Genomic DNA, 17,040 nt, shown 5'->3' on the forward strand with positions numbered 1-17,040 from the left:
TGTGAGAGGGTTGACAGGCTTTGTACATCAGGATGTGAGGCTTTGTGCAGGCCAAGGCTGCAACTGCCTTGAGCTCTCCTGACATCACTGTGGGTCTGAGCTGACGAGGGGCCTACCGGTGCGGAATGATCTCCAGTGTGAAGTTAAAGCATTTGTTACTGCGACTAAGTTCCTTTATAAAAGCAGGCTTATGACTTTGAAGCTGGGCCTTTTGAGGAACCAACTGCTGCTGGTTGGGTTTTGGGGGGTTGGGTTTTTGAGGCTTTTGTGTTGGTTGGGGTTTTTCTCCAAATAAGTTTTTGAATAAGTGTTCTGAAAACAGAAGTAATTTTGAAGCTTGTTTCATAAAATCAAATCTCTAAGACACAGATTAAGCCTTGATAATGTTAGGCAGTATTGCTTTGTGTGCTGCACACCTGGAAAGCTTTTTTCCTCCTTTTCTTTATTTTCTCTGAATGGTATGTGAGAGTTTTCATAATACCACTGCAGATTACAAATAATATGCCCAACCCATCAGCTTCAAGAAAATCAGCCAGAATGGTATCTGAAAACCTCAGTGGGCAGGCTTGCTGATGAAGAAATATAAATCTCCATAGTGCTTAAACCGCTGCTGCTCCAGAGAAGTGAAGTATGGAAACCTATGGAATGAAACTTAGTGGTAGTTGCTTATTCAAACCCAGTCTGGTGATGTTATGATTGCTCTGAGCTTAATTAGATTTCTGTCTAAAAAGACTAGCCATGGAGACTGAGACACTGGGTTTGGAGATGACTAACCACAGCAACGCTGCATTGCACGCTAAGTTCTACCTGTTCTACAAGTCTCTTCCCACATCACAGAATTTTAGCAAGTGGGTGTTTCAACATCACTGAATATGGTCAATTTTCTGTGAGAGATAGCTCCATGGATGCAAAGAGGGTGGACATAAGCAAGAGGTGAGATGTCCTTTGCGGAAGCAGGAGGTAATAAAACATGCTGTATTCCCTGGGTTGATTGAGATTGGATAAATGGGGAGAGTGTGGAACAGTTGGGCAGTGTTTGGGTGGGGTTACCTTCACCATCAGTACATTGTTTACTCTGCAGAAGAGAAGGCTCAGGGGGGACCTTATCACTCTACAACTACCTGAAAAGAGGATGGAGCCAGTTACTAGGTGGCTGGGCCCTTCTCCCAAGGAACATGGAACAGAACAAGAGTATATGGCCTCAAGCTGCACCATGGGAGGTTTAGACTGGATATTAGGAACAATTTCTTCCCCAAAGGGCAGTCAGGCATTGGAACAGGCTGCCCAGGGCAGTGCTGGAGTCATTGTCCCTGGAAGTGTTCGCAAACTGTGTAGATGAGGCCCCCAGTGCCATGGGTTAGTGGTGGCCTTGGCAGTGCTGGGAAGCGGTTGGACTGGATGATCTTGAGGGTCTTTTTCCAACCTAGGTGATTCTGTGATTATACAGCCATTAGATGTCTCTGTTCCATACAAGATTTCAGCCTCATCCTCCCTCCTAGGAAAAGAGGACAAGTCTGGAGCCTGGGCAGTGTGGGTTCCTGTAGGTTTCACTTGGGTTCATTTGTTTAACAAAAGCCTTGTCTGAGGGAGGCTGCCAGCTTCACTGGCAATGTCACTCTGTAAACCTGTCTTTAAGTCCTGGGCGAGTCTGTACCGTCAGAGAACCCAGAGAAGACAGACAGGCTTCGAAGACAGTGGTGGATTTTACTTATGTCTGGCACTTCTGAAAGTGTCTGCCTTGGGCATTCCTGTGTGAGCTCTGGAGCATCTCTGTGGAGTCACACACTTGTGCCAATTTTGCCCCATAACAGAATTGGCAGATGGCTGTCGCCAGCGTCATGCAAAATCAAACCACTTTGTGACCAGTTTAAACTAACTTGCCAGACTGTTAAATTGACGTGCCCAAGGCATCTGTTATAGGCAATGACTGTCCTCTGCAGAAAAAACCAGCCCATCAGGGCAGTTAGTCCAGCTACAGCATCCTGCTTGTCAGAGCTCTGCTCTATCTAGTGTGGTTTTAATTCTGTGTGCTTTTACCTGCTGCTTTCTCTGCTGCTGTGAATGTTTGCTTTGGCTGAGATCACATAGATGAGCCACCTCATGGTTGCTGTAGTTCTTTTAGCAGGGACATGCTTTGGCAGTGACACTGGAGGGAAATCAGAAGCAATGTCTGCTACAGGAGGAAAAGAAGAAAACACACACACATATAAATGCATCTCCAGTTAGACAGGGAGGGCTTCAGCTGCACCTCCACTGCTTCAGTGAAAAAGCTGAGGTTTCAGCAGAGCTAAGCACACGCATCCTTTGCATTCAGGTGAGTCATAGAATCATAGACTGGTTTGGGTTGAAGGGACTTTAAGGCTTATCCAGTTCCAACCACCTGCCACAGGCAGGGACACCTTCCACTAGACCAGGCTGCTCCAAGCCCCATCCCACCTGGCCTTGAACACTGCCAGGGATGGGGCAGCCACAGCTTCTCTGGGCACCCTGTGCCAGGGCCTCAGCACCCTCACAGGGAAGAATTTCTTCCTAATGGCTCATCTAAATCTTCTGTCATGTTAAAGCCATTCCCCCTTGTCCTGTCCCTACAGGCCCTTGTCAAAAGCCCTTCTCCAGATTTCCTGTTCCCCCTTTTAGGCACTGGAAGCTGCTCTAAGGTGTTCCCAGAGCTTTCTCTTCTCCAGGCTGAACAATTTAGCTCAGATGCTTTTTTTCCATGGACTTTGCATTTATTAAAGTATCCTGCTTATTTTCCCATGAAACAGGATGACAAGTTTGTTTATTACAAAGTAGCATCACTTTACTATCCTTGTTTTTAAGGTCCCAAGCACCAACAGTTGTGTTGTATAAAATATTGATATCATTAGAAATGCTTTAAAATCCACGAGAAGCTTTGTCCCCACAAAACCCCAAGCAGATGCCTGTACAAAACTGAGGCAGTTGAGAAGATTTTTATGGTTCTTGCAGAGAATTTCATAATAATTTTAGTAGCAAGGACTACAAAGGTCCTAACTGTGACTCTTGTTTTAGGTGGGTTGCTTTTTAGCTCTTGTTTCAACACCTATAGAATACAGCATATCCTCCCCCAATGTACAGCTTTGAGCACAAAATGGATTTGAGGACTTTACAAATGAAATCCATTCATTGATGGGCATTTAAATTGATGTAAAACCCTTTTAGCAGCTGTGTCCATTAAGAGACAGATGCATAATGTGCTTGGACCAGAGAACTTTGTGGTGGGTTCACCCAAGTGCTCAGTAAAGGCTGCAGCAGCTTCTGAAAAGCTTTAAAGTGTCAGGCAACATGTTATATGGACATCCCTCTCCTCTATTTTTAAATCCATAATTTCACACTCGATAGTCCCTATAGGCTACCTGCTTGGTTGTCCCGGAGCAGCTGGAGCAGGACCATAGGGGAAGTGTAAAAGCACAGAGATGTAATAGAGGTCCCTCATCACCCTCACCACCTCCATCCCTTGTAGCATCAACTTCTCTAGGAGTCTTCTAAACTGATGGTGGTTACAGATGAGAGGCCAAATTGCTGCCTACAGCTGATCTCATGAGGCACAGACAGGCCAAGCCGCTCTTTTCACTACATTGCACTGCTCCTGTTAGTGAACAGGCACTTACTTGGTCAGAGAAAAGAAAGAAAACTCCCCAAACACACACACATGCACATATACACCATAAAATACATGCAAAACTGCATTTCATCACAACAGAAAATACAAATCTTCAAGTCATTAAAGTGTTCTCTTTGGGTTTCTGGGTGATATTGACGTAAGTTAAAAGGAAGTGGGAATAGCCCCCCAAAGTGAGCGTGAGAAGTCCAGGAACATCAGAGTTATGGTTACACTTAAATCTAAACATGACAAAAGTAAGTTCACAGCTTCAAGTACCTAAAGCATGACTGTAAGTCTGCCCTGGGATAATGTCATTTGTCAGTGGAGAAGGTTTGGGAGGAAAAAGCTCTGCATCATTTAAAAGAAGTTTCAGCTTACTTTGGATCACCCTTCCATAAATCATTAGTGTTCTGCACAGGGGAGGGTTATGGTTATTTGCACATTTTAACTATTTACCCATACAATGCATTCCTTAAGACCATTTTAATTAACTTTGCATAGAACAATGCATGAGTAGCTGCACTTACACGGCACTTTTCACTCAAAACTCAGAAGTCGTTTGCACAGGAGGTAATGGTTATGATTTTTACAAAATACACCAGGGAAAGGCAAATTATTTGTCAGTGGCCTCTTGGATGTGTGGTAGAGTCGAAACAGAAGACAGGTTGCCTGGTTCAGTTCAGAAAATACTCCATCGAAGAGGTGACAGCCTCTTCCAAGCTTTCAATTTCCTTTGGCCAGATAAAAACGTCCGATGCTCACATCGTATAGGGGAGTATTTCTTTCAAGTTGAGGTTCTACCAACATCAAGAGAGCCCCGTTGGCGAAAGCATCCCTTTCATCTCAGGGATTCCTTTCCAAATTGTTTTAAAAAAATAATATATATGTAGTCCTACATGTAAACTTCATTCCTTTAGACCACTGTAATCCATTGTGTTACTCATCTTTGTCATCATCTTTGGAGTTCCTCTGCAAGACAGGGCTCAGTTTGTTTTGCAACACGGCCGCCAGTTTTTTTGAGGTCTTTTTCAGAAAGGCACTTCCAGGATGCACGTTGCTAACGTGCAGGTACAGGTCCTCCTGCGTGGGTCCCGTGTAGCCACAGTCTTCACACACATAAAGTTTATCTCGCCTCTGTTTGTAGGCATATTGCTGCTGCACACCGTGGATCTTCTTCAGGTGGGACTCCAGGGAGCAGCGCTGGGTGAAGGCTTTGTTGCAAACCTCACACTTGTAAGGACGAATCCCTGCAATGTTAAAGAGACAGAGGTTAGCATTCTGCTTTATGTTTCTTAAAACCAAGTGAGCAACCAGCTGAGAGCAAGGCTCTGGCATCAAACCAATTGAACTCAATACTCATTGAACCTATTGGCTCACTCACCATATTGAGCCAATATTTACTCTCTACAGCTACCTGAAAGGACAATGGAGCCAGGAGGTGGCTGGTCTCTTCTCCCAAGGAACAAGGGACAGGACAAGAGGAAACAGCCTCAAGCTGCACCAGGGCAGGTTTAGACTGGATATTCGGATATTAGGAGTAATTTCTTCCCCAAAAGGGCAGTCAGGCATTGGAACAGGCTGCCCAGGCCAGTGGTGGAATCACTGTCCATAGAAGTGTTCACAAACCACGTAGACAAGCCCCTTAGTGACATGGTTTAGTGGTGGCGGTGGCCTTGGCAGTGCTGAGGAATGGTTGATCTTAAAGGTCTTTCTAACCTTCTTGATTCTATGATATCGAGCAAATACCTACCAGCAGGGAGCTACTAGCCTGAGGAACTCTCTGTCCAAATAAAATATGTTACTTTCAGGCTAAAACTGTCAGGAGCGGGTTGATGTGTTTAGGCATAGAAAACCTCAAAAAGATTGGAGCAGGTGTAGGCAAGCACTGAGGACAGCAGGTGCCCATCAGCAGCTTGCTCCTAAAGAAGAAGTTATTAACTCCTGCAAAACTGGTTCCTTTAGACTCGACTTTTTGCAGTCCTGTCATCAGGTGAAACCATCGGTTTCAGTTTGGCTTTTATAATGAACACAGTATCTCAGTGAGATGTTAATTTTCCTCTTTTAGTGACCAAGCCTCAGTGAAGGGCAGCCCAACACAAACACGCAGCAATCTTAGTACTTAAAATGAGTGAGAGTGTTTTCGTAGCATATGGATTTGATGACTGAGATGACAAGCTCAAGTTCCAGATGAGAAGTGCATTGAGACAGAAGAAATATGTGTGTGTCTCCAGAAGAGAGAGAAGGGGCTGGCTTGCAATGTGAATGTCCAAGGAGTTTTGTTGAGTACAGACAACCAACATTACAAAAAGACTGAGCAGCAGAGTACCCATTTACCACCAACCAACATGATTTAAGAGCAACCCCCAGTACTTGAATGACAAACAACTGAGAGCTCAGCAATGCTTTAAAAGACAAAACTAGTTGTGATTTGACTTACTGGACTAGCCCAGTGAGTTTTCAAGAAAAGGCCAGCCTTAAAACTGATGCAAGGAGTTACCTGAACTCTTTTCCCAATGAAAGGTGAGACGAGTATGTGGAAGATCAGCCCTACAATGAGCCAGGCAAGAAAGGGCAAAGCACACACACCCACGCTGACAGATGTAACGTTCTAATCACACTATGTTAAGATCACCACTCTGTCGCTGAGCTTCCGACCAGAAATCCAAACTAGAGGTTCCAACAAACAGCATTGCAAATGCAATTATCCCATTGCACCAGCTTAAAAATATCAGGAGTAAAGTTTTATAACGCCTACTGCTGTGAGACTGCTTCAGTCACATCAAAATGCAGTTGGAAAGAAACTCCAAATCTTCATTAGAATTGACACGCAAAAATGTCTCTTTTACAAACAGTATTTTGGGAGCAGTTTCATGCTCATCTGATTGCAAGTTGAACCAAGTTGAACCACTGTCCTGCTGTGGAACCATTGGTTCCTGCTGCCAACAGAGCTCCTCAGGCATGAATACAAGCACAAGACGGCTGTGGGAACCTCATCACTACTTTTATCACTTTAAACCTTTATTTTACTGTGTATATTAATTACTTTTTAATGTTGAAGTCTGCTTTTACCACGAGGCTAGACTGGGATGCTTGGCTTCCACTCTCTGATGCTTTTGCACAGTCTGGTTACAAACTGCATAAGAATTTCCCCTGGAATTCAGCAGAGCACACGTAGATGAGTGCCTGTAGCTACAAAATAAAGCCTGCACTACCACTTCCAGCCTGTCTGCTTTTTCATGTTCAAATACACTCCAGCTTTCCTGAACAGCAATCAACTTTGAAATAAAAAGAGCCACACCGCTTTAAGAGGTGCCATATATCACCCTGGGTAAGATACATCCAATACATCACTGGTACTGCTGCAGCAGCCAAGCCTTCACCCCCTCATGACCCAACAAACCAGGCAAATTCTCTGGGATTCAGTTTCTGAATTGCAAAGGATGAGGGAACAGATTGAAAACTCACTTTAGAAGCACCAAATCCACACTTCAGCTGTACCCCAGCAGCAGCTCCCTGCTGCAACAGCAGCTTTCCTTTGGACATGACAGATTTGCAAACAAACCAAAACAGCACAAAACATGTACTTTCCCATCGAAACCAGTGGCATTGTCTTCATGAGCTCTACTGCTAAGAAACAGTTCCTGCCAACCAACACAGGCCACCCGTGTGCTGGGCTGCATCCCCAGAGCGTGACCAGCAGGCCGAGGGTGGGGATCCTCCCCCTTTACTCTGCTCTAGTGAGACCTCCCCCTACAGTCCTGTGTCCAGCTCCAGGGCCCCCAACACAAGAGGGACATGGAGCTCTTGGAGCAAATCCAGAGGAGGCCATGCTCTGAGGGCCAGAGAAGCTCTGCTTTGGAGGCAGGCTGAGAGAGCTGGGCTGGTTCAGCCTGGAGAAGAGAAGGCTCTGCAGAGACCTTAGAGCAGCTCCAGTGCCTAAAGGGGTGACAAGAAATCTGGAGAGAGGGCTTTTGACAAGAGTCTATAGGGACAGGACAAAGGAGAATGGCTTTAACCTGACAGAGGGGAGATTGAGATGAGACGTTTGGAAGAAATTCTTCCCTGTGAGGGTGCTGAGGCCCTGGCACAGGGTGCCCAGAGAAGCTGTGGCTGCCCCATCCCTGGCAGTGCTCAAGGCCAGGTTGGACACAGGGGCTTGGAGCAACCTGCTCGAGTGGAAGGTGTCCCTGCCCATGGCAGGGTTTGGAACTGGATGAGCTTTAAGGTCCCTTCCAGCCCAAACCAGTCTGAGATTCTATGACAAAATACTTGTGTCACCTCCAGCCGTTTGCCTGGTTGATGGTGCCTAAGCCAAAATACGGGCACTGCAGAGTGAGCCCAAATAACCAGCAGGTAACCACAGACCTGGCAAGTTGGAACCTGCCCAGGAAATGTGGTGGAGGTGGTTTAGGCCAGTGGTCAAACAAATCTGGATGGCTAGATCTGCAGAGGGAAAGAGCTCTGAAAAAGGACTGGAGGAGCTGGTAGCCTGAAGCAGGCAGGATGCACAAGTCATATGTGCCTGGTTGCCCTAAAGAAGCTGGAGGTACAGCATGAGCCACACACACCTCCAGCTGGTGCCAAAATCAAGCCATAACCCCATTCTGCAGGACAGCCAGCAGGGAAGCTTCCCAAGAGCAAAACCCCAAGAAACTGCTGCTCATTGCCTCTAGAGGGCAAAGCATTTTCATGCACTGCCCGCCTCTGCTCAGCCCTACACGCTGGACTTGAGCAATAACAGGGTGAGTTATCCCAGTGGGTTTATTGGAAGCGTTAACCTGGTCTCGCTGACCAGCACAGCAGCATACAGCTGCATCTACAACACATCTGGATGTCAGCCCAGGCACCCACACTGCCTCACACTGATTTCATTAATGGCTTTAACCTGACAGAGGGGAGATTGAGATGAGACAGGAAGAAATTCTTCTCTGTGAGGGTGCTGAGGCGCTGGCACAGGGTGCCCAGAGAAGCTGTGGCTGCCCCATCCCTGGCAGTGTTCAAGGCCAGGTTGGATGGGGCTTGGAGCAAGCTGCTCTAGTGGAAGGTGTCCCTGCCCGTGGCAGGGGGTTGGAACTGGATGAGCTTTAAGGTCCCTTCCAATTCAAACCAGCCTATGATTCTACAATTCAGAGAAGTCCTCAGACTTCATTAGTCCCAGGACTTCCATCTGTCCGCATTCATATCTTTCCCTTTCCTCCACTACATCCCTTCTCTGCTAATGTATTTGTATTATTTTCTTGCTGGGTTACTCACCCTCTCCTCATCCCATCTCACCCTTCTTCCACCTCCTGCTACCCAGAGCTGCCCACAATGCCCCCGGGAATGCGTTCTCACCAGTGTGGGTCCGGACGTGTCTTTTCAGATCGAAGGTGTCATTGAAGCCTTTCCCACAGAAGGTGCACAAGTGCCTCTTCACCTGGCTGTGACACTTGATGTGACGGTTGAGCATCCGCTGCAGGCGAAAGCCTTTGCCACACAGCTCGCAGCTATGCACCATAGCATCGTTACAAGTGCCGGTGGTGAACTAAGGAATAAGAGAGGATGGGGTGAGTGGGCATCGAGATGGCAAGGACCAGCAGGCAACAAGCAAAACAAGGAGGGTGACTTATTGTGGCATTAAGATTTTCTTGGGATGTATTCCAAATGAAAAGTGAAAGCATTCGGAGACTTTTGCTGGGTGAAACCTTCACGCTTCCCTTGAGATCAAGCGGGTAACTTACAGTGCACAGTTTGGGATTAATGCTAAAGCAAAGCCTATGTAGTGGCTACCTCCTAGGAGCAGGCACCCTTGTCCAACTGCATCCATAAGCTTTAAGGTCCCTTCCAACCCAAACCATTCCATGATTCTATGATTAACCTCCTCCCGTTGGTCTCGTTAATTAACAGCAGAGTGTCATTAGGGGTTACTCTCCTCATTCCCGCTCCTGACACCAAAATACATTGCGCCAACACCATGACCTAACTTGACTAAGGGAGACACTGATGATTCAGCTCTTGGGAAGAGCGCTCCTCAGAGGGAAGGCTTAATGTCTGGACGATGCAAATACTTGGCTATTAGTTTAATTACTCGAGGAGAAGCGGACGTGCTCGGGACGTGCGCAGCCACCAGCGCACAGCACCATGCGCACGCGTCCATTGGCCCTCGTGGTGCTTTTGGGGAGTTTCTGTGGCACGCTGAGAAAACCCAACTCTGCCAAAACGAGGTTTCGCTGTGACAGTTAATAGGCCAGGTTAAATTATAGGTTAAGGCTCTTCCCAAAGGAATATGTTTGGGGTTTCTCTTTCCTGAAGAGCCAGTTATTTTTCCTGATCCTCCTCCTCCGCTTACTACCAAAGCAACGCTACTTGGAATTATAAAGGTTAGAGAAAGAAGTCAGCCGTGAAACCACGAGGTGTGAAACCAGAGGGGAGCAGCTGGGAAGTATCTGTTGGGCAACAGGGAGGACTCCATCTCAAGTGGCCACATACAACTAGGGTGAAAACCTACTTTTAACCATTATATTAATAACAGGGTGACTACGGGGCTGTCATCCCAGAGAGACAGTGGGAATTTTTACAGCTCCATCCAGCAAAGCAACAGCCAGGGTTTTAACAAGGGGTTAACTAGCCACAGGTAAACATGTCTCCTTCCTAGCACAGGGGTGGCCCCTGCTGAGGATGTTCAGAGAAGGACAGTGGTCCTTCCATTCTACCTGCATCACTACTGTGCTTTGGGAGCTCGATCTTGGGTATCAGGAGGGATTTGAGTCTGGAGAGGGGCTTTTGACAAGGGCCTCTAGGGACAGGACACGGGGGAATGGCTTTAACCTGACAGAGGGGAGACTGAGATGAGACATTAGGAAGAAATTCTTCCCTGTGAGGGTGCTGAGGCCCTGGCACAGGGTGCCCAGAGAAGCTGTGGCTGCCCCATCCCTGGCAGCGTTCAAGGCCAGGCTGCACGGGGCTTGGAGCAACCTGCTCTAGTGGAAGGTGTCCCTGTGAGTTGCAGGAGTTGGAACTGGGGTTGGAGCTTTAAGGTCCCTTCAGCCCAAACCAGGTTACGATTTGCCTTCCCAGCCTGGGAAGGGAAATCACCGCTCTGCTGGCTCTGCCCAGGGGACACCCAGACAGCAAGAGCTCCGGCGCATGCAGCAGGGAGGCTCTGCAGCAGAGTTAATGGACAGCTAATTGCTTCACTTCACCCAGCCTGAGGGCCCACCTCAAGGTGGCAATGGCCTTTCCCAGCTTCAGGGCAGGACCTTTTCCTAGCTGCTATCTCGACAAGCCAAGAGGGTAGGGGGGCAGCGGGACGATTAAGGCCTGACTACAACCTCGCAGGCGGCCGTTTAAGGAGGCCCCACGTGAAGGTGTGCAATCCACCCAGGCGCGGTGGGGCAGGACTCCCAGCTGCCAGGGCTGGTCCTTCCTGGATGGGTTCAGAGCTCCTGCGGGACCCAAGCCAAACAGGTCAGGGGCAATATGTCCGAGGCAGGGATATAAGGAAAGGCAAAGGGCACTGGAAGATGACGATACATCGCTTACGAGGCTTGTCCTGCCACCCTACGGTGTGTGGGACGGCTGCTGTCACCTCTAGAGCAAAGGGAGCCCAAGGGACTGTTGCCACCCGGTGTCCCCAGCCCTTGAAGCGGGGAGGAGATGGTGCCTGGTTACCTTGATTTTCGACCTGGCCACGGGGCGCTTGACAGCCAGGTCCAGCAGCATCCCCCCGGCCGTGCCCAGGTCGCCGGGGACGGGCTGTGGCGTCGGGGGATCGCTGGGCTCCGCGTCCCGGGTGCCGCTGCTCCCGCTGCTCTCCAGGCTGCAGCTGTCCTCGTAGCCCAGCAGCACGCAGCCGATCCCGCCTGTAGCGGGGGGATGCGGTGAGGACATGGGGGGGAAATACGGGGGCAGGGGGGACCACGGAGCCGCCGGGCCCCGGTGTTTAACCTGCGGGCGGGCCCGGGCGGCGGGGGAGGATCCCCGGCTCCCGCTGCAATCGGAAACTCAAACACGAACGGTCCCAAAGTTCAAACAAGCCAGCTCCGCCGCCTTCCCGTTATACCCCAGGCAAGGGCAAGAGGAGGAGGAGAAGAAGAAGGAGGAGGAGGGGGAAACCATCACCCCCCTACCCCAGGACGTTTCTCCTTCTCCTCTCCCCCCGCCACCTTTCTCATGCAAACGAGGTTTCCCACCTTCCCGGACACACACAGACACCCCCAATGCCCGGGGGCTCCCCGGGTGGGAGATGATAGCGGGCATGGAGCCGGCCCCCGGCACCCATCACCCCTGCGTCTGGGCACAGAGGGTCCCCCCGGAGCTCCCCCACAACCCCCTCGGGGCTCCCCCAGCCCCTTCCCAACCCGCGGGGGAGCGGGGCGAGGGCTGGGGTCTGGCGGGGACCCCCCCATCCCTCCCCTCCGTGTGTTCCTTCCCCCCATCCTCCCGGCGGTGCCGGCGCGGGGCCCCCGCCGGTGCCGTACCTGGGATGTAGGTGTCGGCTCGCTCCTCGTCGGGCAGCCCATCCCAACTGCGCACCGCCGGCTGCGGGCTCCGGCGCTTCACCAGGAAGGCTCTGGGCATGGCGAGGGCAGGGGGGGCGGCTCGGAGCGGAGCGGAACGGAGCGGAGCGGCTCCCACCGCCCGCCCGCCCGCCCGTCCGCGGGGAGCGGGACCGCACGCACCGGGGCAGAGCCGCTGAGGAGCGGGGAGGGGAAGGGGAGGGGAAGGGGGAAGAGAAAGGGGGGGTGAAGGAGGGGGGGGGCAAGTTTCATAAGGTGGAATAGAAAAATGCACCAGGAAACTTGGGCAGGAGCATGCGTGCTGCCAACATAACGGTGTCAACAAGTCTGCTTACCTGTCCGACCGGTTGGAGCAGCTGAGCTTTGTTCCAGCCCTTCCTAAGGCATGAATGTTTGCAGAAGAATTTAACGTCTGGAAATTAAAAAGAGGGAAGCGAGGAGGGCAGCGCTGCTGCTGCCGGGCTGCACCAGGGGACCCCCAGCACGCCAAAGGATCCCCGAGGCACATGGGAGAAGCCGAAGCTGTCGGGCAGAGAAAGTCGGTTGATGGTGACTTTCCTTCATGACAAGGCTTTCTTCTGTTGAAAACCCAGCGCTTTATCCTGCTTCGGTCACTGATTTGAAATGAAAAACGTGCCTCAGCCATCATCCCCCCCCCCCCCCCCTTTATTTTTTCTTTCTAATTTGCTTCTTGTCCTCTCCCCTCTTCCCGAAGTGGAAATGAAACAAAAGACGAGAGGAGGACGGGGTGGAGGGGAAGGAAGCAAGAGAAACAGAAGAAAACCCACAAAAGTGCACTGCAAGCCTCTGAGCACAGCACATGGCGCGTCCCCACGGCTTAAACAGTGCCCGGGTCCCTTCTCCTGCCTCACGCCTACTCTTCAGTCTGCTTTTATCACTAAATGCAGTGGAAATGCGCTCGGTGCCTTCATCCCCAGCACATCCTCATTGTAGCAGCTGTGCACAGCGCTGGGACTGAGCACCAAGAGCTGTCACCCCACATGAAGGGGTTGTAAGGCACAGGGGAGACCTTATGACAGTCTTCAGCGCCTAAAGGGGCTACAAGAAATCTGGAGAGGGGCTTTCGACAAGGGCCTGTAGGGACAGGACAAGGGGGAATGGCTTTAACCTGACAGAGGGGAGACTGAGATGAGACATCAGGAAGAAATTCTTCCCTGTGAGGGTGCTGAGGCGCTGGCACAGGGTGCCCAGAGAAGCTGTGGCTGCCCCATCACAGACTGGTTTGGGTTGGAAGGGACCTTAAAGCTCACCCACTTCCAACCCCTGCCACGGGCAGGGACCCCTTCCACTAGACCAGCTTGCTCCAAGCCCCTGTGTCCAACCTGGCCTTGAACACTGCCAGGGATGGGGCAGCCACAGCTTCTCTGGGCAACCTCTCAGCAGGTACCGGGTAAGAAGCCACCTCAGCTGCCTCTGGGCAATACCTCAGCAGTACCACACGTAAAACCTTCTCTGTCTTTCTCTCTCTTTAAGGCTATGCAATTTCTCTGTTATGTCTCAGATTTTGCTCCGGGTCAAAATGCAGCTCCATGGGGTTTAATTGATTTTTTTTTTTTTTTTTTTTTTGCAATGCTTTCAACTCGAGGTTTCTTTCATTTTAACCACTCCTTGTCTTTTAAGCCAAAAGAGGTAGCAAACGACATCAATCACAACTCTCCCGAACCAAGAGCTTGCTGTGACCACTTTAATGTCGTCTGGGCTTTTCAAATCCCGCTTTGAGGTTCCCGTTTAGCGAGGTCCTGGAGCACACGCTTCCCTCTGAGTGCTCCAAGCCAGACATGCACTTACAAGCACGGCTGAATCAGGAACTAAATGATTATTGTTATTATCAGCTCTGGAGCCTTGACATGAGTGGTCAGGGCTGTGGTGTGCCCAGCGCCGGCAGAGGCACAGGTTGGAGAGAAAGACCTGAAGCACCCCCAGCAGCATGAAGCAGAGCATCTCCTCGGCAGCGGGCTGCCTTCCCCTTGAGCTAGAGGGTGGAAATGCAGGCCCGTGACCAAGTCTTGGTGTTGCTTCACCATAGGCTAGAAGAAAACCGTAACACCTCACCTAAGAATACCACTCCTTGGTGTTTGCAGCCAAGAGGAGCATGCTCACAGCGTGGCCCCACATGCAGCACCACATCGTCTTCAGCCCATGGACACATCACTGGGGCGGCCATTGGCCTTCTCCATACACCCACAGGAGCAACGCTGCACACAGAGCCTGAGCACCATCGTTGCTCAATAAATAACAACACCAAGGAGATAATGGCACCCAACCTTGCTGTAGGATCTTGTTTAATTTTCGGCATTAGTTGGGTGTGGGAGAGAATCCCAGTACGTTTTGGGTGTAAATCAAATTAAATGTACAAAATGCCCTGTAGGGTCAGAGCACAATGGGACCCACCCTTACAGATTGGACTACTAACATGTGTTTCATTCGACTCGAATCATTTGGGAACGAGGAGGGAGAGATTGGATCAAACAATGAATCAGCCATGTGTCCCTGTCGCAATCGCACCCAGCTCCTTCCCAAAACTAACCCCGCAGGGGAGCAGATTGATGGGGCCAGGGGGACTTGTCCCTTTGGGAGGACACCCTCTCACTGACAGCCTCCCCCCCGGTCCATATAGCACATAGAAGGTGCTTAGGGACAAAGACCTGGGTGTAGGGAGTGAGGGAAGGAAGTGAAGAAGAGAAAGGAGAGGAGAGGAGAGGAGAGGAGAGGAGAGGAGAGGAGAAGGGAAGGGAAGGGAAGGGAAGGGAAGGGAAGGGAAGGGAAGGGAAGGGAAGGGAAGGGAAGGGAAGGGAAGGGAAGGGAAGGGAAGGGAAGGGAAGGGAAGGGAAGGGAAGGGAAGGGAAGGGAAGGGAAGGGAAGGGAAGGGAAGGGAAGGGAAGGGAAGAGAGGAGAGGAAAGGAGAGGAGAGGAGAGGAGAGGAGAGGAGAGGAGAGGAGAGAAGAGAAGAGAAGAGAAGAGGAGAGGAGAGGAGAGAAGAGAAGAGAAGAGAAGAGAAGAGAAGAGAAGAGAAGAGAAGAGAAGAGAAGAGAAGAGAAGAGAAGAGAAGAGAAGAGAAGAGAAGAGAAGAGAAGAAGGAGAAAAGCTCCAACTTTCCTTCCACCTGGATGCCTGCCCTTGGTCTCACAGCTCAGCATCAACGGGCAAGGAGCCAACGTGCTCCCAGGGGAGTCACCATCCCTGGAAGTGCTCACAAACCGTGCAGACGAGGCCCTCAGTGCCATGGGTTAGGGGTGGCCTTGGCAGTGCTGGGGAACGGTTGGACTGGGTGATCTTGAGGGTGTTTTCTAACCTCACTGATTCTATGGTTCTGTGGTTCCCTCACCCTGCCCTGTGCCCCGTCGCACACCTGGAGCACTGTGTGTTGCTGGAAGGGGTGCCGTTGCCTCCGAGGGCAGATTCCCACCGGAAGCATGGCATCTCCAGCGGCAATGTGTGGATGAACACTGGCCCATGGTGCTACAGAAGTCACGAGGGGTGGGTGGGTGAGCATCACCGGAGTGGCACAGGCTGCCAGAGCAGAGCTACCGCCCTGATCACTCCTGCAACACCGCCCTGTGCCACCAGCTATGGGGTCAAGCCCGGCCGCCAGAGAGCTCTGCTTCAAGCCAGGTTTTGGCAGCTCCCAGGTCCGATGCGGAACTCCCTGACCGCAGCGGATGGAGCCAGGGTGGCTCCACGCCAGCTTTATCTCAGCAGGAGCTCCGCAAGCAGCCGTGGTGAGGAGCGCGATCCTGCTTTCCTCGGCCGCGCAGGGGAGGAGGGATGGAGAAGGTGCCGGTCGGGGGACGAGGGCTCGGCAGGCTGCGGCAGAACCTGCCCTGCCTGTGCTTCACAGCACCCACCGCGCTGACTCACCGGGCTCTGTCTCCCTGCCTCCCACGGCCCCTGCCACTCCCAGCGCCTCCCTGTCTTTCTCCACCGATACCTCCGCTTCCCCCCGGCTCCGCTCCGCTCCGCTCCGCCGGCTCGGCGCTGTCTCTGCAGCCACCCACTCGCTGCGGCTCCGCTCCCTCGGGGCGCCCGGCGTCACCCCGGCCTGCCCGTCCGCTCCCCACGGGAATGGCTCCCAGGCAGCACCACGGAGGCCGTGCCGGTGTCTGACCCCAGCAGCATCCCCAAAGCATCCTCCTCGGTGGCACCCGCAGCCCTGAGGCTTGGGGGAAGCGGCTGCCCAAGGACCTGTGCACCCCGCGCCCACCGCACACGGAGTACAGGGCGATCCCTTTGGAGAGGTGTCCTCCCCCCTGGGGTGTCAGCAGAGCCCTGAGCTCGCAGACTCTGCCATGAACCACATGAGCACTTGGCTCTGGAGGCCCTGGAGCACCTGCCCCAGCTCTGCCTGCACTGCCCAACTCTTCCTTGTCACTTGGTTTCCCGTGATCCCGCTGCCTGCCCAGTGATTCCTCCCTGGCAAGTTGGGTGTGCTCCTGCCAAGCCTGATACAGCAGCAGAGGCTGCAAAGGTGGTGAAATCCCAGGAGTTTCCTGCAAATCAGCAGCTAAATAGAGGACAGAAAGCTACTCCCTCTTAATGCTCCCGCTGTGCTTAAACATACGTCATGCACACAACCTTTATTAGACACTGGTAAATCCATGCAGGCTCTGTCGGCAGATCCAAAATCATGGAATCATAGGGTGGTTTGGGTTGGAAAAAGCTCACCCAGTTCCAACCCCCTGCCACAGGCAGGGACCCCTTCCACTAGAGCAGGTTGCTCCAAGCCCCTGTGTCCAACCTGGCCTTGAACACTGCCAGGGATGGGGCAGCCACAGCTTCTCTGGGCACCCTGTGCCAGCGCCTCAGCACCCTCACAGGGAAGAAAAAGCCACATCGCCTCCAGCAGCCACTCAGTGGTGATGGTCCTCGGTCCCCAGGGTTCCTCTGATGTTATCACAAGAG

At 51.6% G+C, this 17,040-nt stretch overlaps 1 protein-coding gene across 2 annotated transcripts; it reads right to left on the reverse strand.

Moving 5' to 3' along the window:
* Positions 1–4,090: 4,090 nt before the first annotated feature.
* On the reverse strand, positions 4,091–12,524 carry OVOL2 (ovo like zinc finger 2). Of its 2 annotated transcripts, XM_065679601.1 has the most exons (5): positions 12,456–12,524; positions 12,082–12,173; positions 11,273–11,463; positions 8,957–9,146; positions 4,091–4,869 (listed from the first exon to the last, which is right to left on the reverse strand). In XM_065679601.1, exons 3-5 carry the CDS (start codon positions 11,321–11,323, stop codon positions 4,559–4,561), a joined length of 552 nt encoding a protein of 183 aa, XP_065535673.1. In that variant the 5' UTR covers positions 11,324–11,463; positions 12,082–12,173; positions 12,456–12,524; the 3' UTR covers positions 4,091–4,558. The 2 variants fall into 2 exon arrangements, with proteins under 2 accessions (XP_065535673.1, XP_065535672.1); XM_065679600.1 differs by lacking the exon at positions 12,456–12,524 and having other exon boundaries at positions 12,082–12,300.
* Between the last annotated feature and the right edge of the window lie 4,516 nt (positions 12,525–17,040).

This window comes from Lathamus discolor, chromosome 5, assembly GCF_037157495.1.
Source record: "Lathamus discolor isolate bLatDis1 chromosome 5, bLatDis1.hap1, whole genome shotgun sequence".
In the NCBI taxonomy this organism is placed as follows: Eukaryota; Metazoa; Chordata; class Aves; order Psittaciformes; family Psittacidae; genus Lathamus; species Lathamus discolor.

Bases quoted from the DNA above. Each gene is read 5' to 3' on its own strand.
- OVOL2 (XM_065679600.1), bottom strand. From the start codon at position 12,181: ATGCCCAGAGCCTTCCTGGTGAAGCGCCGGAGCCCGCAGCCGGCGGTG. The intron at 11,464-12,081 runs GTACGGCACCGG...CCCCCGCTACAG, and splicing joins AGCCGACACCTACATCCCAG to GCGGGATCGGCTGCGTGCTG. The intron at 4,870-8,956 runs GTGAGAACGCAT...TTAACATTGCAG, and splicing joins ACACGTCCGGACCCACACTG to GGATTCGTCCTTACAAGTGT.